The sequence below is a fragment of the Lynx canadensis genome, chromosome A2 (genome assembly GCF_007474595.2).
Source record: "Lynx canadensis isolate LIC74 chromosome A2, mLynCan4.pri.v2, whole genome shotgun sequence".
Taxonomy (NCBI): Eukaryota; Metazoa; Chordata; class Mammalia; order Carnivora; family Felidae; genus Lynx; species Lynx canadensis.
The window spans coordinates 24344680-24367915 of NC_044304.2; the positions used below are offsets into that span (position 1 = coordinate 24344680).

Consider the following 23236-nt stretch of genomic DNA (forward strand, 5'->3'; position numbering starts at 1 on the left):
CTGTCTCTCTCTGTCCCAAAAATAAATAAACGTTGAAAAAAAAAAATTAAAAAAAAAAAAACTCAAAAGCTATACAAAAATAGTGAGATTTGATATTCGAAATATAACAAATTGTACATATGCTTTTTACCAAACATCTTGATTCAAAAACTATTTACTTATCATCTAATTCAGGGCACCACACTTTTTCTTAAAAAATTTTTTAATGTTTATTTATTTTTGAGAGGGAGAGAGAGAGAGAGACAGACAGAGTGTGAGCAGGGGCAGGGGAGGGGCAGAGAGAGAGGGAGAAACACAGAACTCAAAGTGGGCTCAGGCTCCGTGCTGTCAGCATAGAGCCCAACATGGGGCTTGAACTCACGAACTGTGAGATCATGACCTGAGCTGAAGTAGGACGCTTAACCGACTGAGCCACCCAGGTGCCCCACGCACCACACTTTTTCTTAAAGGGACAAGTATTAAATATTTTAGGCTTTGAGGGCCAGGAGGTAAAATCAAAAGTTTTCTTTTTAGCAACTATTTAGATATTATACACACACACACACGTATATATTTAGGATATTATATATTTATATAACTATTTGAAATATAACCATTTAAAAATGTAAAAACTATTCTTAGTTCCCAGACAATAAAAAAACAGATGGTGAGCCATGTTTCCCCACAAGCTATAGTATGCCCACTCTTGATCTGATTGAGTAGTAAGTCTTTATATTTATTCTAAAGGCTCACTCATCTTTATTTCCTTTTTCTAAAAACCACTCATATATTATTATATATTTCCTTTATTAAGGAGGATTTGATTCATTCTTTATGTAAGTTACAATTGCTGTAACTATAAGCCAATCGTAGGGATTACCCAGCAAGCACTCACATTGCCTTATTTAACACTTTACCCAAAACATTTAAGACATTCTTCAACCTATGTGCCAAATTGGAAATACAAATAGTTTCCTCTTTCACATCTAAGCCAGAGTGGGTGGGAAAGTAGATTTTGCTCTATCAAATTTTAGCCACTTAGAAGAGCACTTATTAGGAAGTTATAAATACAGTTTTAATGTCTCACAACTGACATAGAGAGAAACCCAAAATACCCTACAAAAACTAGATATAAAGTATAGTCAATTTGGGGAGGCCAAGCATTTCTTTTAGGCAATGAAATAATGACAGAGTTAAAACACTGAAAAGGAAGGCTAACTTTGAACAGATAAAATGGAGAAGGACAGCTCTAAGCACCTACTGTTCTCCTTATTCTCTATTCACAAAAATTCATCTATTCCCTAGGAATTTCATGGAGGGCCTAGATGTGCAGTACTGTTCTTCATATTTTAAAATAGTACTTTAACTTTTATGAGCCACAAGTGGACTAAGGAGATCCAGTTCGGACGCTGCACTCTGCATGGCACTATTTAACCTTTCCACTGCCCAGTGACCTCACAGATTTACAGTCCTGGATTCAACAAGTCCTGATAAGATGTAGCAAGAAAAAAAAATCAGAGCTTTTGCATTACTTTTCTCCTTTTTGGCATTTATGGAGAAAATATCCCTGAGCAAGAAGTCAGAAGACTAGAATTCTAGTCTCTGGTCTACCCAGGAATTATCCCTGGCATCATCAAAGAGTGGGTAGGAACAGGTGCCTGGAAACAGCAGGCCTAAATTCGAATCCCAAATCCATCACTACTTGCTCTAAGAAGCTAAACCAGACACCACCCATTTGGGCCTCAGCCTCCTCATCTGAGAGGCAGGAAACCACTACCCACCTCAGAGTATTGCTGGGAGCATTAAGTGGCACTCCTTGGAAATTGATGAGCACAGGCTGATGCTCATGAGTGTCCAGAAAATATTACTTGTCATCACTTCTTAATTTCTCTGAGCCTCAGTTTCCTCACAGGATTACCAGGAGTTTCATAGGAAAGCATTAAAATGGAGTGTGTTCTTTGAGCCCTGATTGGGGTGAGCTCAAGCCCTGCTTCACATGAGCCCTGCTTCTCTCTCTCTCTCTCTCTCTCTCTCTCTCTGCCCCTCGTGGTATTCTCTCTCTCTCCTGTTCTCTCTGCCCCTCACTCACTTGTGCCCCCTCTCTCTCAAAAAAATGAAATGAGATGAAATGAAATAAGACAAAACAAAACTAAAATAAAATAAAATAAAATAAAACAAAACAAAACAAAACAGGAGTGTGCTGTATAAACTACGAAGCCTCCTTCCTATGCAAGGTACTAGCTGATGTTCCATCCAAGACAGGTAGGACCTTGGTAGAGTTGAGTTGTCTCATCTTCCCATTGCCACAGCTTGTGACATACTGAAGTATGAGTACTTTCTCATTTTCATTTGTGGTGCCTGGTTTCACCAAATGATGACAATAATAAATTAGGTCAGCTGCCAAAATAATATTTTTCAAAAAGCCATCACACCCAAGGTAGAGCAAGAGGACAGGGCAATGAGAACAGTAATGAGAGTCTCTCCTAGCATAACTACCTGACATTCTCCCCCATCCCTGTCACCTCCCCTCACCTCCCTCTACCCTACCACTTTCTTTTCTCAGCAGGTTCCAAAATGCCTTGTGCCTAATGGCTCCCTAGGGCTCCACCAGTCTCTGTTACTGTAAAAAGCAATCAATGGTACTCATTAAAATCAATATGGGGTAAAATCTGAACCATTTCAAATTAGCATGCAGTGTTCAAACTAAAGGATGTATTAGAATTTAAAGATAAGACAAATGATGCTAAACAGAAACAGGAACAGGTACATTCTCTTTGTCATTAGAAATTTGTGGGTAAAAGTTATGAAATACTGCTTTTGGAAATGTTGTTAATAAGAGTCCAGACCAAGTGCTTTCCTGTAAACTTGTTTCATTGGCATTCATCATGTACAGAGAGCTTGGAGAAAATGGAATTCAGTGAGAACAAAGAGAATCTGTATCAAGTTGGTATCAGTCAATGAAATTTCCATGTAATCTCAAAAGATATATTCAAAATTAAATGCTTAGAAAAGAAGCATGAAAGAAAAGTATGCAGTTCCTAAGGTCACCTCTTAAACAACAGTAGGACTAAATGACATGGCAGGCTTTGGAACGATCACAGAGACTGGGGGCTTGGTAGCTACAAATGATCAAGTTTGTGTGAAAATAACAGCAACAACAAACATGTGACCAATAGTCAGAAATGCCTTGTGCACTTAGGCAGAACTTCACAATCATTTCCTCAGCCACATTCTCAACCTTGGTTGGATAGCTCCAGCAGGATCTCATCAAACTCAACACATTCAAGTCTTTCTTCAACCCTAGTGCCTCTTGCTGACCACTCCCATTTACTCACTATCCCCCCATCTGCCTGCACCCAGGCCCACAGAGGCTGCCTGCTCCTCACAGCTCTCAGCACTGGATTCCCAAGTTGTCAAGGTCCTGCCTGCAAGCAGAGATGACCTTTCCCTTCAACTTCTGGGGCTACCGCCCAGATTCAGACTCTTGGTGACCTGAACAACCATGGTATTCTTCTAACGAGTCTCCATGCCTCCTCCTCCCCAATCCAGTATCAATTAGCACTAACAATCTTTTCTGATCATGCCATTCTCCTGGAAAAACTCCTTCAAAGGCTGCCCAGAGCCTACCGAGTAAAAGCCAATCCCCTGTGTCACACATTCAGGGCCCTCAGCAACCTGACCTCAAACCACCTATTCAGCCTTATTTCTTTTCCTTCCTGATAGGTGGAGTTTCAACTGTTCCAGACTCATGGCACCCCCAAACCCACCACAGTTCCTGCCTCTGAGGCCTGGCTCAGCCATCTCTTTTCCAATCATATTTCTCCACCACCCCTGTGTGTTGAAATTCTTCCTGCCTTTGAAGACCAGCTCTGTATTGGATGAAGCCAGTCGTCAGCCTCCTGCCTCTAAGCTGCACTGCGTGTAAGTGCCATCCAATGTCCTCTTAGTACACCACCCTGAGAAATAGTAGCATGTGATGGTGACAGGTATAGACTCTGGAGCCAGACATCCAAGGTTCTGATCTTGGCTCTAGCATTTGCTTTGTGTGACTGGAAATAATTACTTACTTCTTTGTGCCCAGTCTCTTTATCTGTGTGATGGGAATGATGAAAACAGTATTTATATAGTACAGAACCTATCACAAAATAAGCCTCAGTAAGTGTGAGCTGGTTCTCTTACTGCCCACCTGAATCCTTGAACAAGACCACAAACTTGGCTAAGGTGCTCCCACAGCATATGGATGTTCGGCATGCATTCTATGACATCCAACACGGTTTCAAAAAAAACGAAAAGAAAACTTCCAGTTAGGGTTACACTCAAGTTCCTGCTCCATGCTAAACACAGAGCAATGATAGAGAAAACATAAAAGAGCATGGCACTACAATCATTATGAACCACCCCTCCAATACTGGCAAAATAAATCACAGAGAAATTCTCTAGTTGTTTTTTAATTATTTTTTCATTCTTTCAAACATTTACTGAGCACCTGCAGGCAATATTTGAGGCCTGGGAATATGGATGAGATGTAGTAATCAGGTAAGAAACTCACTTTATTAAAAAAGAGAGCAATTTGGGATGAGCACTGGGTGTTGTATGGAAACCAATTTGTCAATAAACTTCATAAAAAAAAAAAAAATAAAAAAAAAAAAAAAAAAAAAAAAAAAGCCACTCATCTGAGAAAGCACGTGCTGTACTTGCATGTGCTGACCTCGTCCGCACAGACGGAGCCAAAAATTGCCACCAAGACTCAAATAAACAGCACAAGGAGAAATGAGACTGGGATTCACGTTCTCCTAACATCCTGAAGAATCTCTTTTGATCCTGATCTTTGAAGAGCAAATTCTCCAGCTCTCCAGCTCTTATTTCTTAAGAAAATTATGTGGTAAACATTGTTTCTAAGAAGCAAAATTGCATGTTCACATTTACCAAGGAAAATGATCTTGATTTATTAAAATTACTTTGTTTTTTTTTAAAAAAAAAAAAAAAAAAAAAAAAAAAAAAAAAAAAAAAAGAGAGCAATTGTTAGATTCTATAATATATATATATATGAAATAACTCTTGCAAGAGAAAATATGTAAAATGTTTACATGGCCAGTGGTGTTTAGGAATATTTTCTGTGATAAGCTTTGTTGGTAGAAATAGAACATGTTAAATCTGTAGAATCAGAATTAGAAATGCCTGCATCGGCAAAATCATGGTTCAGCCAGCAGAACGAGAGACAAGTTTATGTTACAAAAAGACCATGTGGTTTTTAGATAAGGGTGACTACAATGGACTTTAAAAGTTTGAGCAAAGATCATATAGTGGAGGTTTGAGCCATCAGTAAAAGGACTTCTTACGTCCTGAGCTCAAGAACTTCTAGGTCACAGACTTTGCCTTGGTGGATCTCCCTGGCTCGGAGACAACCTGGATAAATAAATGAAGAAAGCAAGAATTCATGTTGCCCTGCCCTCCTCCTCCCTGCCCCAATGACAGCATGGTGGGAAGCCCAGGCCCAGTCTCCTGAGGGCTTTATTGGTCCTGGGTTGGTAGTAATTGTGGCACCCAATGACTTGAGTGCTCTTCAGCTCTTGCTACCAAAGATGGGCAAGTAGCCCAAAGTGATTAAGCATAGGGAATCAACAGACATGTCAGCACAACATATGTCCTTTCCCTTCAAAAACCTACAGTGCAATGAATGCAGAGACTCCTGACCCTTCGAAGGACCAGCGAGAAAATATTAAGGGGAGTGAATATAGGGGGATTTGGTATATAAAACCACTTTTTCTTTAACTAAATCAATAGGATTTTGGGTACCTGATTACCAAAATCTTTACAAGGAACAATATGTTCTCTGCAGAAAAAGGTAAACTATTACCACATCAAATAACGTCTTATCAAATCAACCTGTATCCAAAGTATCACACGACACTAGTGAGTAATGCTGTGTTTCAGCCAACACTTCAGCTCACATTAGCACATCAGTTGTAGTTCTTGGGCAATAGTTCTGGTATTCCAAATAAGTTGAGATCATAATCTTTTTGTTGTTGTTTCCTGCCAGGCGAAGAAGTGGTTTCGCCCTCAGCCTTTTCCAGACCACCGAAAGATAACAAGACACTAAAGCAACCTGACCCTCCCCATGTGCAACTCCTGCCAACTCAAAATCTCCTCAAACAATAGCCTAAACAAAACCAGTATTCCAGGAGATGAGGTTTATATGAGATCCAACACCTCTGCCTGAGAATGAGTCATAAAACCACTAGCACTCTATTCCCCAGCATTACGCCATCTAGCCCCAACTGGGTTGAACCACGCAAAATGAAAAGAAATCAGGAACACACTGAACTTAAAACCTCAAGTACACTTTAAATCCTGTTTTAAATTCATTTAAATTAACAGAGATCAGGCTACTTCTTTATTCAAGCTGGACTATTCTTACCGTTTTAATTCCAAAAGTAGTCAGCCACGTTTTTCCACTAAAAAGTAAAAAAATACCCTGACAGAAGAACATTCTAAAACTCAGTAGAGAATATGGAAACAGCTTACAATAAACTTTGCCTTCTAGAATAACTAATGGAGGAAATTACCCAGTTATTTGGCCATGGGAAACAACTAATTGTATATTTTTACGTATTTTGCAGGTCACAAATTAAAAGCACACTTTTTATTTTCTAGCATAGCATTTTTCCAAAGTGTTTAAAAAGAACACCAGTGCAGCAAGACAAAAGCAAATTAAATGGGCTTGAGGAACTTCCCCTTCCTGGGAATGACTGACACACACTTGCATATTAAGGAGTCTGAGGAGTCTTACAGTAAACTCTGTGGAATCCAGCATTTTCCCAAATTCATTTGGCCCTGCAGCCCTTTTTCTCTCATAGGACTTTATCAACATCCTACAAAATGGCTGTTCTGCAGAGCACATTTTGGGAAAGATTCCTCTAGAAAAGGGATCAATGAAATGGTTTTAGAGCTGAAAGTCTGGAGTCAGCCAGGTTCAAATAACAGCTTCACCACTTATTAGCTGTGGGACACTGGGCAAGCTTCTAAGTGCCACCCGTCCCTCAGCTCCTCCAGGTAAAATGGGCAAAATAATAGAACCTACCTCCCAGGCATGGGTCTTTTCACATGACTGGAAGAATCTTCTGAGAGCTTCACATGGCCTGTTCCTTTTTGTCATGCAAGTCTCAGTTCACAATATCACCCCCTGCAAGAGGCCTTCCCTGATCACGCAATAATCAAGTAGGCCCCACCCAGGTCACTAGTTCTTCATCCTCTTGTTTTCTTCATGATGCTTCTCTGTTTATTTTTTTTTTAACGTTTATTTATTTTTGAGACAGAGAGAGACAGAGCATCAATGGGGGAGGGTCACAGAGAGAGGGAGACACAGAATCTGAAACAGGCTCCAGGCTCTGAGCTGTCAGCACAGAGCCCGACGCGGGGCTCGAACCCACGGACTGTGAGATCATGACCTGAGCCGAAGTCGGACGCTTAACCGACCGAGCCACCCAGGCACCCCGATGCTTCTCTGTTTAACTGTTAAATTACATTTCACCCCGACAGAATACAAGCACAATGAAGTCAAACTTTATTAGTTACTACTGCTTTATCCCCAAACAGATCCTCATTAAATGCTCATTGAATGTATGGATAAATGAATGAATGAGGTGGTTGTGAGAGTTAAATAGGAATCAACGTAAAGCATTCTTCAAAGCGACTGACACATAAGCATCTATCCATATGCTGATATGAAAACTTTCAATGAATGATGACTGGTTGAGGAACTCATAATTCTTGCACTATTTAACTTGCCTCTTCATGATGTATTGTGGGAAAACATTTCCTGGCATTTATTCAGAGATGTGGTGAATGGGCTTTACGGATGGGGTGACAGAGGTGTAGGCCCTGGGGGTAGCATTTGCTGATTTCTGTGGTGTAAATACTCCCACCAAGACTAATTTCAAGTTATCAATGGTTTAAAAGCAGGCTCACAAAATTCCTGAAAATGTAGCAAATGGCTTTCAGAAGCCAGAATAATCCTTCTCTTGGGGAAGGTCCTTTCAGAGCTCCAAGTCTTGTTTGTTAAGTTTAAAATGAGATTTTTTTTTTCAACGTTTATTTATTTTTGGGACAGAGAGAGACAGAGCATGAATGGGGGAGGGGCAGAGAGAGAGCGAGACACAGAATCAGAAACAGGCTCCAGGCTCTCAGCCATCAGCCCAGAGCCTGACGCGGGGCTCGAACTCACGGACCGCGAGATCGTGACCTGGCTGAAGTCGGACGCTCAACCGACTGCGCCACCCAGGCGCCCCTAAAATGAGATTTTTTTTATATAGAGACACCTTTTCTACATGCTCCCTTCTTGGTAAGCAAAGAGAAAGGCAATCCACTGACTTTTATCTGATACTCAAGGAAACTAGCTGGATGTGTTGGGCTACATTTTCTGTACCACTCTCTGTGGGCTCTTTGACTGATGTTTAAGACTTTGAACATGACCTATTTCCATGCCAGACCACTGGGAGGACAAGCTAATCTCATAAAACACAAATTGAACTGTGTTTAGATTCATTTAAATGGAGGCATCCACACAGTAGCAAGGCACCATCTACTTAGTGCTACCAATGAGCAGAATTCAATAACAGAAAGGGAATGACTCTACCCTGACCACAAGACCCCAACATGGAGTCAAGGTCAATGCTGCAGATAGAGGTTTCTCTGGCATCACTGCCCTGCTGTACATGCAACATGACCCCTTGGTACCCAAAATAAAGCAGCAGCTTTTTTTTTTCAACTATGGTGATCTCCTAGCTATAGTTCTAAGATAACAAAACCAAAATTTCAAAATCCAGTCATTCTATGTGCAAGGGATTACATGCCAGCAGTTATTGCTCCTCTTCTGTGGAGTAAGGCAGGAAGAGATTAGTTTCTGCTCCACTGTATTAGCTATTTATTGCTATGTAACAAATTATCCCCAAATTCAGCAGCTTAAAACAACACACATTTATATCACAGTTTCTGGGGATCAGGGATCCAGGCATAGCTTAGCTGGGTCCTTTGCTTCATAGTCTTTCACAAAGCTGCAGTCAAGGTGTCAGCCCAGGGCCTGTCATCTTATCTGAAAGTTGCACTGGGAAAAGATCCACTTTCAACCTCACAAAATAGTTGTTGTCAATTTTCAGTTCTTTGTGGCTGTTTGAGTGAGGGTCTCAGTTCCTCACTGCATGTTGACTAGAGGCTACTCTCAGTCCCTCACCACATGGGCGTCTCTCCATAGCAGCTTGCTTCATCAAAGCAGCAAGGTGAGAGCACAAAAAAGTTGGCTAACAAGATGGAAATAAGTCTTATGTAATCTAATCATAGAAGTCACATTGGCATCCTATTTCTCAACGTTTATTTATTTTTGGGACAGAGAGAGACAGAGCATGAATGGGGGAGGGGCAGAGAAAGAGGGAGACACAGAATCGGAAACAGGCTCCAGGCTCTGAGCCATCAGCCCAGAGCCCGACGCGGGGCTCGAACTCACGGACCGTGAGATCGTGACCTGGCTGAAGTCGGACGCTCAACCGACTGCGCCACCCAGGCGCCCCAAGACATCCTATTTCTTTCACCATATTCTATTGTTTAGTCACTAGGTTCAGCCTATACTCAAGGATGTGGATTTACACAAATGCATGAATTCCAAAAGGTACAAATCATTGGGGGCCATCTTAGAAGCCTGCCCATGACATTCATTCTTCCCATTCCATTATGGATGGGAAGACCCAGGCCCAACAAAACATCTCTTTAAGCATCTCAATACAAAACCAAGTCATGTGGTTTCCCAAGCATGTTGCTAATGTCTCATGAAAATAAAACAAGGGAGAATAGGTAAGGGGGACATTAAGTCTGAAGACACAAAAGTCTGCTCAAATGTTTTAAACAAATATACTCTACATCAGAGAAAACTCCCAGGAGTATCTGCATTAGCAAGCCCCATCATGGATGCCACATATTCTGAACAACCAAACAAGTAACTCACAAGAACTGCCCATCCAGGGTGCCTGGGTGGCTCAGTTGGTTGAGCATCCAACTTCAGCTCAGGTCATGATTTCACAGCTCATGAGCTCAAGCCCTGCATTGGGCTCTGTGCTAACAGCTCAGAGCCTGGAGCCTGCTTCAGATTCTCTCTCTCTCTCTCTCTCTCTCTCTCTCTCTGCCCCTTCCCTGCTCACTTGCATGCATGCACGCGCGCGCGCTCTCTCTCTCTCTCTCTCTCTCTCTCTCCCAAAAATAAATAAACATTAAAAAATAAAATAAAATAAAAAACAAGAACTGCCCATCCAAAAAGGTATATGACGCCAAAAATCTAGTTTGGCCTGAATGTAAATATCTTTTGGAATTTTTATTTATTGCTATAGTATATTTTTAAATATACTTAATGCCATGTTATTGCTTCCTATTTTCTGTGAGATCTGTGTCTCCCATAGCATTTTGCCTACACGGTACTTTTGAGATCCATATCCACCATAGTGGCAAGAAACCGTTATAAAAATTTCAAGCCTTGGCTATCACCCACATTTTGTATAACCTCTATCCAACTACATATGCTCAGATATCTGTGCATCCCAACATTCAAGAGTGGTGGCAGGCCAGAGAGGCTGCCTCTGAAGGACTTCAAATGATTTTAATCCACTAAGTATAAAATGCATACTCAGAAAACCTGGAACAGCTTGTCTTAGACAAAAGAAAATGCAGACAAAGATGGTCTTAAACCTAAATGTTCAAAACTGGTCTGCACATTTTACCATTCTTCCTGGAAAGATCTATATGCTTTACTTTCTACAAATGTTACCCCAATTCAGCTATGAAAATATGTAAGTTCATTGTTTTGCTAATCACCTATTTCTTTTCCTCCTTTAGAGAGATGATATTTGATAACCATCTAAACCCTGAAACTATGGCCATCTGTGGGAAAGTAGTTGTAAGCCACCTTAGAATTGGCATGTGCTGCACATACTTGGACCCCGAATACGTGTCGAGTAACAATGGAACATATGTATGGTGAGCAGAGAGAAGAACTAATGCAAAATTCTAGTTTAAAGGTGATAAGCAGATAGGAAGACTATAAAACAGATGCCAGGAAATTTTGTTAAGGCTGCAGATATCTTCCAACCTGTGAAAATAACTTGGTAACATGTTTTCACTTGTAAAATATGGCTTTGAGGAAATAGAGTGAATATCCTTACCTCTCTAAGATGTATGTTTTCCTTTTCTTTCTGATCTAAAATCACTTCCAAGTGGCTGACTTGAGACTCAGCCTCTGCCATCCGCCGTGTCCGCTCATTGTCATCCTCAAGACTTTTAGAAGGCAAACCTTTACTTTGCAACATCTCGAGAAGCTTTTTAATAGACTCGTCTCGGGCATTGAGGGTCTGTTTCTGTGTTTCAATTCTCAACTCCATTTCCTCCAAGGTCTTCCTTAAAAGGAACAGCTCCTTAGCTTGTCTGTCATGCTCAGCTTGGAGCCGCCGGAAGTTCTCTTCAGTCAGCTCAATGGTGAAGTGCTCGGCTCCACGGTTGCCACTCTCTTGCTGTAGGAGGTGATTGAGGTCTCTCTGGGTTCGAAGCTCATCCTGAAGGGCTTGGATTGTCAACTGCAGGTGCTGTGATAGAAAGATGGAGCAGGAGAGGAGAAAGAAGGGGACAAAGTCAATGGAAATGCCAAGTGCTTTTTGCTGCTACCACACTATGAAGATGGAATGTTAATCACGAGGTCCAGAGGGCCAGCCGTGAAGTCCTCCAGGGTGACTTCAGAAGCATGGGACAGCACATGGAGAGGGGGAAATTAATTCAATGATGCTTTCTGAATGTCTTAGGAGAAGAGAAATGTACACATACACAGAAACAGTATATTAGTGTCAGTCACAGGGAAATTATACATCTAAAGAGATTGAACTGAGTAAGTGGAAAGGGTTAGAAGGGAAAGTCTCACAAACACACCTTCTTTATGCCCGCAATGCTCCAGACTCAGTATTCCCTGTTTCCTAAGGTGTTCTTTATTCTACTATCCATTATTTTCCATCAGAAATGCATTTCCATTTAAAAAAATGAAAATAATAGCATCCACTACAAGTAGACACAAACAAGGACTTTATTTTTTACAAATAAAGCTGTGAACAGGTTTAGTAAACAGGATTACTGCATCTGCAAGCAAAAGGGAACAAATGCAGACAGGGACAGACACAAACACACAAGAAGGTGAGGCTGTGCAGAGCAAAACAAACAAGCTGCAAACAGTGGACCAACCTTGGTTCTTCGGGCATCCAGCAACTGAACAGCATGGGAAATGGAAAACAAAAATGAAGCAAAAAATCAACACAAAGAAAAGTTCAGTGCAAGCAAAGGATATTTAACAGAAAGAATCAACATAAAGTACCTTCACGGAGAAAAAAAAAAGAAAAAAAGAAAAACAACTGCTAATCACAGCAAAGACCCATAATCTACACAAAATCTATAGCACTGCTGTTTGATAAATGTGATCAAAAGAAAGAAAAAAAGAAGAAGAAGAAAAAGTTAGGTCAATTCCACCTTTTGTTTTCCTAAGTCTCTCTGACCTAGGAACCCAAAGTCTTTGGTATATTACCAGGGAAGAAAGCAAAACATTCCACAAGTACCCACATATTATTCCAGGTCACTATTTTAACCAAAATCAAAGTGAAAACACCAGAGAAACAAAATAGTTACTGGTTATGAGAAAATAAACAGTTGCTTGACAACAGTTGGTAAATTCTGCAACACCTTCCCAATAGAGCCAACCCCCAGGCTGGTCAGAATAGGCAGCCATAAGCCTGAAGGCATTTTCGTCCTAGGAACAAACCAGGATGTTTCCAAAACAGCAGTTCCTCATTCAATCACCAAATACACACTCCTACCTGTAGACCAGATACAAAGTTAGGGGAGGGAAAACAAAATGAGCACAAAATGAAAAAGTGGGCAGAGGACCTGAATAAACATTTTTCTAAAGAAGACATACAGATGGTCAACAGGCACATGAAAAGATGCTCAACATCACTAATCATCAGGAAAATGCAAATTAAGACCACAATGAGATATCACTTCACATCAGTCAGAGTGGTTATTATCAAAAAGTAAAGAATAACAAGTGTTGGCAAGGTCGTGGAAAAAAAAGGGAACCCTAAGCACTATTGGTGGGAATGTAAATTGGTGCAACCACTGTGGAAAACAGTACGGAGATTTATCAAAAAGTTAAAAACAAAAATAGAACTGCCATCTGATCCAGTGATTCCACTACTGAATATTTACCCAAAGAAAACGAAAATACTAATTCAAAAGATATATGCAACCTTATGTTTACTGCAGCATTACTTATAATAGACAAATATTGAAGTAACCTAAGTGTCCATCGATAGATAAACAGATAAAGAAAATATGTGTGTGTGTATACATACACACTCAACCATACAGAAGAATGAGACCTTGTAATTTGTGACAACATGGATGGACATAAAGGGTATTATGCTAAGTAAAATGAGTCAGAGAAAAACAAAACCATATGATTTCACTTATACACGGAATCTAAAAAATAAAACAATGAACAAACAGAAACAGTCTCATAAATACAAAGAACAAACTGGTGGTTGACAAGGGAAGGAGTATAGGGGTGATAGGTGAAATAGGTGAGGGGATTAAGAAGTACAAACTTCTAATTATAAAATAAGTCACAGAGATGAAAGTACAGCGCAGAGAAAATAGTCAGTATTGTAATAACATTGCATGGTGACAGATGAGAAAATAAAAAAAAAAGAAACCCTATACTTTTAAGCCAGTCATTTCCCTTCCTCCTTCCTATCCCCAGGCCCTGGAAACCTCTAGTTTACTTTCTGTCTCTATGTATTTACCTAGTCTGGATATTCATATCCATGGAAGTATGCAATACGTTGCTTTTTCACGTAGCATGCTTTCAAGGCTCATCCATGTTGTGGCACGTATCCATACTTAATTCATTTTACAGCTGAATATTATTCCATTATAGAACCATACCACATTGCATTATCCATTCATCAGTTGATTCATATACAAATATCCATAGTAGCCAAAAAGTAGAAACAATTTATATGTCAATCACCTGATGAATGAATAAATAAAATGCAGTATATCCACACAATGGAGTATTATTAAGCCATACAAATCAATGAAGTACTGATACACATTGTATCACTATAGCATAGATAAACCTTAAAAACATTATGCCATGTGAAAGAAGCCAGTCACAAGAAACCACATGTAGTAGGATTCCACTGATATGAAATATCCAGAATAAGCAAATCTGCAGACAGAAAATAAATTGGTGACTGACAAGGTGGCTGGAGTAGGGGGAATGGAGGGTGACTACTACAGGGTATGGGATTTCTTTTGGGGGTGATGAAAATTTTCTGGAAGTAGATAGTGGTGTTGATTGTACAACTTTGTGAATATACTAAAAAACCAATGAATTTTACATGTTAGAGGTGGGAATTGTATGCTACGTAAATTGTATCTCAATAAATCTGCCACAAAGAAACATGAGGTAAGATTATAAGGTAATATAACATCCCTCCACCAGCTCCCCATCCCAAAATCACATCAAAACAAAGTCCACGGGAGTATTGACAGCCTTCGGCCCAGTAATGTGACTGCTGCCAAACCTCTTGGGAACAGACAGTGCAACTGTCAAGTCATTTAAATATTCTTGATGATGGCAAATGTTTTCTTTGATGAAGTATAATTAACATATAGTATCCCATCAGTTGCAGGTGTATGTAATAGTTATTTCATATTTTTGTACATTACAAAAATGATCCCATAAGTCTAGTTACCATCTGTCACCATACAAAGTTATTACAATATTATTGACTATATTCCCTATGCTGTACATTGTATCCCTGTGACTCATTTATTTTATAACTAGAAGTTTGTACTTCTTAATCCTCTGCACCTACTTCACCTGCTTCCACCAACACTGATCCACTCTGGTAGCCAAGAATCTGTTTCCTGTATCCAAGAGTCTGTTTCTGTTTTGTTTGTTCATTTGTCTCGTTTTTTCAGATTCCACATATAAGTGAAATCATAAAATATTTGGCTTTCTCTGACTTATTTCATTCAGCATAATACCCTCTAGATCCACCCATGTTGTCACAAATGGCAAGATCTCATTCTTTTTTTATGGCTGAGTAATACTTCATTGTGAGATATAAACACACACACACACACACACACACACACACCTTATCCATTCATCTATTATGGACACTTAGGTTGCTTCCAATATCTTGGCTATTGTAAATAATTCTGCCATAAACATAGGAGTGCATATATATCTTCTAATCGGTGTTTTTGTTTTCTTCAGATAAATACCCATAAGCGGAATTACTGGATCATATGGTAGTTCATAGTTCTCTTTAATTTTTTGAGGAGACTCCATACTATTTTCCATAGTGGTTGCACCAATTTACATTCCCACCAACAGAGTAGAAGGGTTCCCTTTTCTCCATATCCTCAACAACACTTGTTATTTTGTGTCTTTTTGGTAATAGCCAGTCTAATTGGTGTGAGGTGATATTTCAATGTGGTTTTGATTTGCATTTCTCTGATGATTAGTGATGTTAAGCATCTTTTCCTGTGCCTGTTTACTATCTGTATGTCTTCTTTAGAAAAATGTTTATTCATGTCCTCTGCCTATTTTTTAATCAGATTGTTTTTTCTACTAAGTTATAGAAGTTATTTATATATACTGATATTAACCCCCTATTGGATATATGATTTGCAAGTATCTTCTCCCATTCCGTAGGTCACCTTTTCATTTTGTTGATGGTCTCCTTTGCTGTGCAAAAGCTTTTTACTGTGATGTAATCCCATTTATCTTAGCTTTTACTGCCCTTGCCTGAGGAGACATATCCAGAAAAATACTGCTAAGACTGATGTCAAAGAATTTATCGCCTATGTTTTCTTCTAAGAGTTTTATGATTTCAGGCCTTACATTCAAGTCTTTAATCCATTTTGAATTTATTTTTTACATGGTCTTAGTGGTCCAGTTTCATTCTTTTGCATGTAGCTGTCCAGTTTTCCCAATACCATTTATTGAACAGTCTGTCTTTTTCCCATTTTATATTCTTGCCTCCTTTGTCATAGATTAGTTGACTATATATGTATGGGTTTATTTCTTGATTCTATTCTATTTCATTAATCTGTGTGTCTGTTTCCATGTCAGTACCATATTGTTTTGATTACTATAGCTTTGCAGTATAGCTTGAAATCAGTGAGTGTCATACCTCCAGCTTTGTTCTTTATCAGGATTATTTTGACTATTTGGGATCTTTTGTGGTTTCACACAAATTTTAGGATTCTTTGTTCTAGCTCTGTGAAAAATGACATTAATATTGTGATGGGGATTGCACAGAATCTGTAGATTGCTTTGAGTATGGACATTTTAACAATATTAATTTAGCAATATTAATTCTTCCAACCCATGAGCATGGTATATCTTTCCATTTGCTGGTGCCACCTAAAATATCTTTCATCGATGTCTTAAATTTTCAGAGTACAGAACTTTCACCCCCTTGCTTAAACTTATTTGTAAGTATTTTATTCTTTTTGATACAATTATAAATGGAATTGTTCTCTGAATTTCTCTTTCTGATAGTTTATTATTAGTGTATAGAAAAGCAACTGATTTCTGTATGCTAGTTTTGTATCCTGCAACTTTACTGAATTCATTTATTAGTTCTAGTAGTTTTGTTTTGTTTTGTTTTTTGGTGGAGTCTTTAGAGTTTTCTATATATAATGCCATGTCATCTGCAAATAGTGAAACGGTTTTATTTCCTCCTTACCAATTGGATGCCTTTTAATTTTTTTCTTACCTAATTACTGGGGCTAGGAGTACTAATAACATGTTGAATAAAAGCAGCAAGAATGGACATACTTATGTAAGTCCTGACAATTGTTTATTTCTCTTTGCAATGAAAGTACCTGACTTAAGCTTTGATTACCAAGGCATCCACTTCAAAGAGGCATCCACTTCAATGATGGCTATCTCAAATAAAGGCATTGCCAACCACACAACTAGATAAAAAGCCATACTGCCTCCTCCAACTGAGGCTCCTTTGTTTTAGAGATCTTGATTGATTTCAGTAACTGAACATTTGAGCTACTTGTTTTCTCTTCCAACACTTTAAATCTCCCCTCTTAGGTTTTAAATTCACCAATAAAGAATGAGCCCACAAAACCCTAGGTACCCTCCTCCCTTGACCCCAATAAAAGGAGAACCTCAGGCCCATGTACTCTCTACCCATGAGCTCACTGTATGCCCCCAGTGGTGCTGTTCAATTTCCAAGTCTTTTAAGTAATATGCCTTCAAAGTTTCTTGCTGATTATTGCTCAAGGGCATCTTGCAATCACAGTAAGAACCACAAGGCCAATACAACCACAGTACTAGTTATTGATAGACTGAGACCAGCACAAAACAGATTTATGAGATGATCTAAGTTTTTGGAAACAAACATGATGAATTGGGATGATGAGACTGGAAATCATCTTTTCTGAGAGTGACCAAAACTAAGACTGGTTTTCTTATGTGGTTCATAGACTAGCCAGAAAGGAATTCCAAGGAAAAATTGCCAAAATGCTTTGAGTGGAGACAGCCACATTGGAAGACAACTCTGTAAGGGGTCTACCCCTTTGGATGGGCAAGTTGCCCATCATCCTGATCCTTTGTTTCCACACCTGCAATATGGGGATAAACATAATGCTTAATTTACAGAGTTCCTGTGAGGAATAACTAAGGTAATGCATCAAGTGCCAAGTTTGAGAGCAAAGGAAGGGAAGAAGTTTGATAGAAAGGAAGAAAAGAAGGTAAGAAAGTAGAAGAGAAGAATGGGAGGGAGGGAGGAAAAAAGGAGACAGAAATGGAGGGAAAATTGATTTATTTATCCATTCAACAAACATTTACCTGGTATCTCCCTTATACTCAAGAAAGGAAGAAGGAAGGAAGGAAGGAATGGAGGAAGGGAAAATGGAAGGGAGGGGAGGGGGGAAACAAATGGTCCATGCTCATAGTCCATGCAGACAAGTAAACCCATAGTAGCTCCACTATGTTATGAGGTTATGACAGAAGTCATAGCCAGGTGGCTAGAAATTCAGAGAGGATGTAACCCAGGCTAAAGACATGTGAGAAAATACTCCAAACAAAGAGCCACCACTGAGCTGGATCTTGAAGAACAATTGAGAGTCAGCCCCATGAAGAAATATGGAAAGAGAAGAGAAAGTATAAAAAGCCCAGAGGCAAAGACACACCAGACCTATTAAGGAATAGTAATAGCAAAAATCTGGATAGCAATTACCACATGCCACACATAGTTCTAAGCTTTTTTTAACCCTCACAACCACCCTGCGAAGTAGCCATTGTTTTAGATCTCCATTAAAGGGATGAGAAAATGGAGATGCAAAGTGGTTAAGTAACTTGCTCCAGGTCATCCTCCTAGGTGATGTTCATCAAAGCTATCTGACACCAACTCCCTTACTCAAACCACTCTACCATGTAGCCTCTGAGTTGGCACAAATGCTTCAGGATGTTGGAAAAATAAATAAATAAATAAATAAATAAATAAATAAATAAATAAAATAATGTAGGGTGGAGGCAAGAGTTGTGAGAGCAGACAGGCAGGCAATTAATGACAGTTTACAGCAAATCTTCAAATTTAAAGTTAGCCATTGTAACCAGGCTGTTCCTCATTCAGAGGTTATCATGATAGATGCTTTCAGGTGCATATTTATTAATGGGAAAATTTTTTTTCCAGGTAGCCTCTTTCTTAATTAAATGACTTCAGCATGATCACACAATCTGATAATCAACCAAATTTAGTGTTCAAAACTTTCTCAAATCCATGTCATTTAATTTTCTTTCTCTTTAAAAAAATTTTTTAATGTTTATTTTATTTTTCAGAGAGAGAGAGAGAGAGAAAATGTGAGCAGGGGAGGGGCAGAGAGAGAAGGAGACAGAGAAGCTGAAGCAGGCTCCAGGCTCCCAACTGTCAGTACAGAGCCTGACATGGGGCTCAAACCCACCAACTGTGATATCATGACCTGAGCCAAAGTGGGACACTTAACTGATTGAGCCACCCAGGCACCCCGTCATTCTCTTTTAAAATATTTAAAATTAAGCAGAATTCTCCTTGTTCCTAAAAAGGAATTCTTGAACAAAGGCATGTACCTTACAGAGTCTTGATCACCTTTCTGCATCATATACTGGAGAATGGGAAGGGGAACTGAAGCAACTTCTCTCTCTGTCTCTCTCTATCCTCCCTCACTGTTCTACTTTTAAGAAATTCAAATCAATCAAGTTTCAAAATTCATTTGCCAGATAGTCATTTCTAGCTAGATATTTAACATAGGCAATTTGTATTTTAAAATACAAAGACAGCACTTTTAATAATCCACTGAAAAGAATATCCTGTGTCTCAGTTTCCTCATTTGTAAAAGGGGGAGAGTAATGGGTGCCTGGGTGGTTCAGTCGGTTAAGCATCCAACTTTTGATCTCAGTTCAGGTCGTGATCTCATGGTTTGTGGGATCAAGCCCCATGTCGGGCTCTGTGCTGATAGCACAGAGCCTGCTTGAAATTCTCTCTCTCCCTCTCTCTCTACCTCTCTCTTTCTCTCTCTCTCTCTCTCTCTCTCTCTAATATAAATAAATAGACATTTTTAAAAGGGGGGAAGAGTAATAATTCCTAATACATAGGGTTATTGTGAAAATTAAGAGTTAATACATATAAAGCTGTAGAAAGTACCAAGTACAGAGTAATCACATCAGTCAGGATAGGCTAGGATATGCTGCCCTCACACCAGCAACAAAAACCCATATTCTGAAAGACACATCTACTTGACACACTGATGACAAGGAATCAGAACTCTTATAGCTCAAAGAGACCTTAAAGACTAGCCTGTTAACCTCATTTTACAAACGAAAAAATCATATCATGCAGGTTAAAGGGCAGGCCCAAAAGAACAATCACATTGCCAAAGCCAGAATCTGTTTCTGGGAGCATGGAAGCTTGGTTTCTGGAATCCTGAACTCCATCATGGTATGTATTCTAGTAATGCTAAGAGCAGAACAAAAGGGGGTGGCTCTCTAACAGCTTAGGAAACAGTAGTCATGTCTTGAACAGGGCGGATGAGAGATAACCTAAATCATTTCACTTACTCCCTGGGCCCCATCCAATAGTTAAATAGCATGGGACATCCAAGGACAATTTACTGAGACCTCCTTTCTAAGTCTTCAGAATTGGACTGTGAGCTTATTAAAATCAGCTATTAGAGGACAAGCTCTAGAAAAACTAGCTCTAGAAGATAAGACACAGTACAAGCGAAATCTCTGGCAAAGCCAAAGGCACCTTCTCTAAGGGCCAAAAGGTAAGAAAAACAAAGCACAGTTTTTAATTCTGCCCTTCCAGATTATTCAATTCCTTCAGACTGAATCACCTCCCCCTTCTCAACCATGAAAGCACATTTCTTTTAAGGCAATTGCCCAAACCCTACTGGATCAATAATCAAGAGCATTCATTTCAGCTTGATACCTTTATCAGGTACCTACCTACAAACCAGCAACCTGTAAGGTTGTATTCTAGGGCCTTCTCTTTGAAATCTGCCAGTTATCTTTGTGCTTTCAACTTCCCACAGCCTCAACCACTCTTCTGTGGCTTCCATTCCACTGCATATCTGGAGAGGGAAGCCCTTCCAATGTCCACCTTCATGAGGACGAAACATCACCAGGTGATCTGACCTCATGCCTGGGTCCTAGTCAAACTGCTGTCAACTGAGAACTTATGGCACAAGTGGAACAGGTGACAAAACCGCTAATTCCCTTTAAGAACAAAAATGAGTCTGTGACTAGATGGGCATTCAAAAAGCTGTTTACTCCCTACCCTAATTCTGGGATCATTCTCCAGTTGTTTTCAAAGTATCAAAGCTCAAAAGGCAAACTCCCTTCTCCATAGCCTGCCAGTGAGGACACCACTAAGAGAAGCAAAGCAGGTATCACAATGACATCCAGGCTACTCTTTACAGTCACTCGGCTAAGAGTGCAAATAGAATGCATTATGTTTATCCTGATATCCTGATACCTTCAACCCAGTTTTTTTTAACCTTCCCTCCCCCCACCCCAAACTTAATTGCATACTTTGAAATCTGCCCTGGAGGTGCCTGGGTGGCTCAGTCGGTTGAGCGTCCCATTTCAGCTCAGGTCATGGTCTCACGGTTCATGAGTTACAGCCCCACATCAGGTTCTCTGCTGTCAGCACAGAGCCCACTTTGGATCCTCTGTCTCCGTCGCTCTCTCTGCCCCTCCCTGGCTCATGTTCTCCCTCCCTCTCTCTCTCTTTCTCTCTCTCTCTCTCCCCCCACCTCTCAAAAATAAAAAAATAGACATTAAAAAAAAAAGAAAAAAGAAATCTTCCCTGGATAGTAAAGACTAGCCCCATTTCCAGTCCACAAAAGGGAAAAAAAAAAGTTTAAAATCATTTGTCTGTCCTTTAAACATAGGTAAAACAGACTGCGAGTGTAATAGATTAGCCTGTTCAATTGATTCCAAGTCTCAGACAATAAAAGAGGTCATAACAACTTCTGTTTCTGGCATTACACCAGGCTATGTTTTCTGATAAGCCCTCCCACTACAGAACAGCTAAATAAAACCAAATATATCTTTTAAAGCATTGCTGTGCTTACAAGAAAGTAAGGAAAATCTCTAAGAAAGAGAAAGATTAAGAGAAAGAAAGTGAGCTTTTCAGGGGCAGGTTCTGGGCCAAATTTGTATTATACTCCCAAATCTAGCACATAATAGGTATTCAATAAATAATGAAATATGGGCAGAAAGATGAGAGGAGCAGAAGGGAAATTGTCTCACCAGATGGTCGGCACAGCGGAACACTGTGAGAGAGAATAGGTTTCCATTCCTCTTTGCTTACTGTACTTAGACTAGGGTTGGGAGAGTTGTGGGGCCAGTAGGGAGGGAGAGGGTATCCTCGACCTCAGATTACTCTGTCCTGTTCTCTTCCTCCAAAACTCAAAATGCCTCACGTCCACCAACTCACTCATCTGACAAGACTGCTCTGATGCTGCCAGCACTATGTCCACTTCACAAGAGGATAAATTGGACTGGCTTAAGGGATTGACTGCAATCACATTGTTAGCAGATATGGGCCAGTGTCTAAAACTGAGGTTCCTCCAGCCAATTCTAAGTTGCCCTGCTATAAAAAATATTAGAGAACTTCATTTTGCACAACTCTTATAAAGCTCTTATAAGTCACCTAATCTTGGGGGGAAAAAGTGAACAATAAAAATATAGAAACTAAGCCTTACTTGAGTTTATATGGAAAAGGGGTGGGAAAGATACTTTGCCTTAGCCAACATATCAGGAGAATAACTTCCAATAGCTACTGGAGTCAGAATTTAATCCATATTTCATCATGTCTAAAATACAAAAAGGTAAATAGAATGAAAATATAATTATATATGTATGATGTGCATGGAACACACGATTATTTAAATAAGGACTAGCCAGATGTTTAGAATCTACTCTGTCTTATCCCCAAACATGGAAAATATGAGTTCCTGGCAAATTTGAAAAAATTCGTGACCTTAAGCTCTTTTCCACACTATGGGGAAAAAACAAAACAAAACAAAATGATAAAGTTTTGTGCTATAAAGCAGTTTAGGGTTTCATTGCTATGAAAACCGTCTCTGAGCTATATAAAAATATGAATTGGCCTATACCCAAAAGTCTTGAACTTTTTTTTAATAAATCCATACTCCTTCTCAAGCAAGGGCTTAACATAACTTTCAAAGAAAACAGAATCTCTTTGCAGACAACTTGGCCTGCTCTGCTTCTCCTGTGACTTTATTTTCCTATTTATCATTTTTGAGTTTGTCTCTAATCAAATTTTAAGGGCAGGTTGTCTGATCCCCTTTTCCATAATCCCATGTGCAGGATATACAGCCCTCCTCGTGGCTCCAACCCTTCCACGGACCACGTCATGTATGTGAAAAGACAAACAGCAGATGCTGGCTAAAAACATGTGGCCCCAGTGTGCTATGGAAGAGCTGCTTTGCTGAGAAAGGATTAAAAAAATTAATATTTAGACATATGGTCCTAGGCTTTCTCTTTTAGGGAAGAACAAGCACACATAACTAATAAAGAATATTGATAGGTGATTTTTAAAAGCACCATGATCCTGGGATCCTCACACAGATACACTGT

At 39.6% G+C, this 23236-nt stretch overlaps 1 protein-coding gene across 1 annotated transcript in view; it reads right to left on the bottom strand.

The window, feature by feature from the left end:
- The window catches only part of ERC2 (ELKS/RAB6-interacting/CAST family member 2), a 937319-nt gene that overhangs the window by 755604 nt on the left and 158479 nt on the right, over window positions 1–23236 (bottom strand). Inside the window, exon 3 of the mRNA XM_032592316.1 lies at window positions 11181–11597. Coding sequence (XP_032448207.1) covers window positions 11181–11597 — 417 coding nt within the window. The remainder of the gene's footprint in view (window positions 1–11180; window positions 11598–23236) is intronic.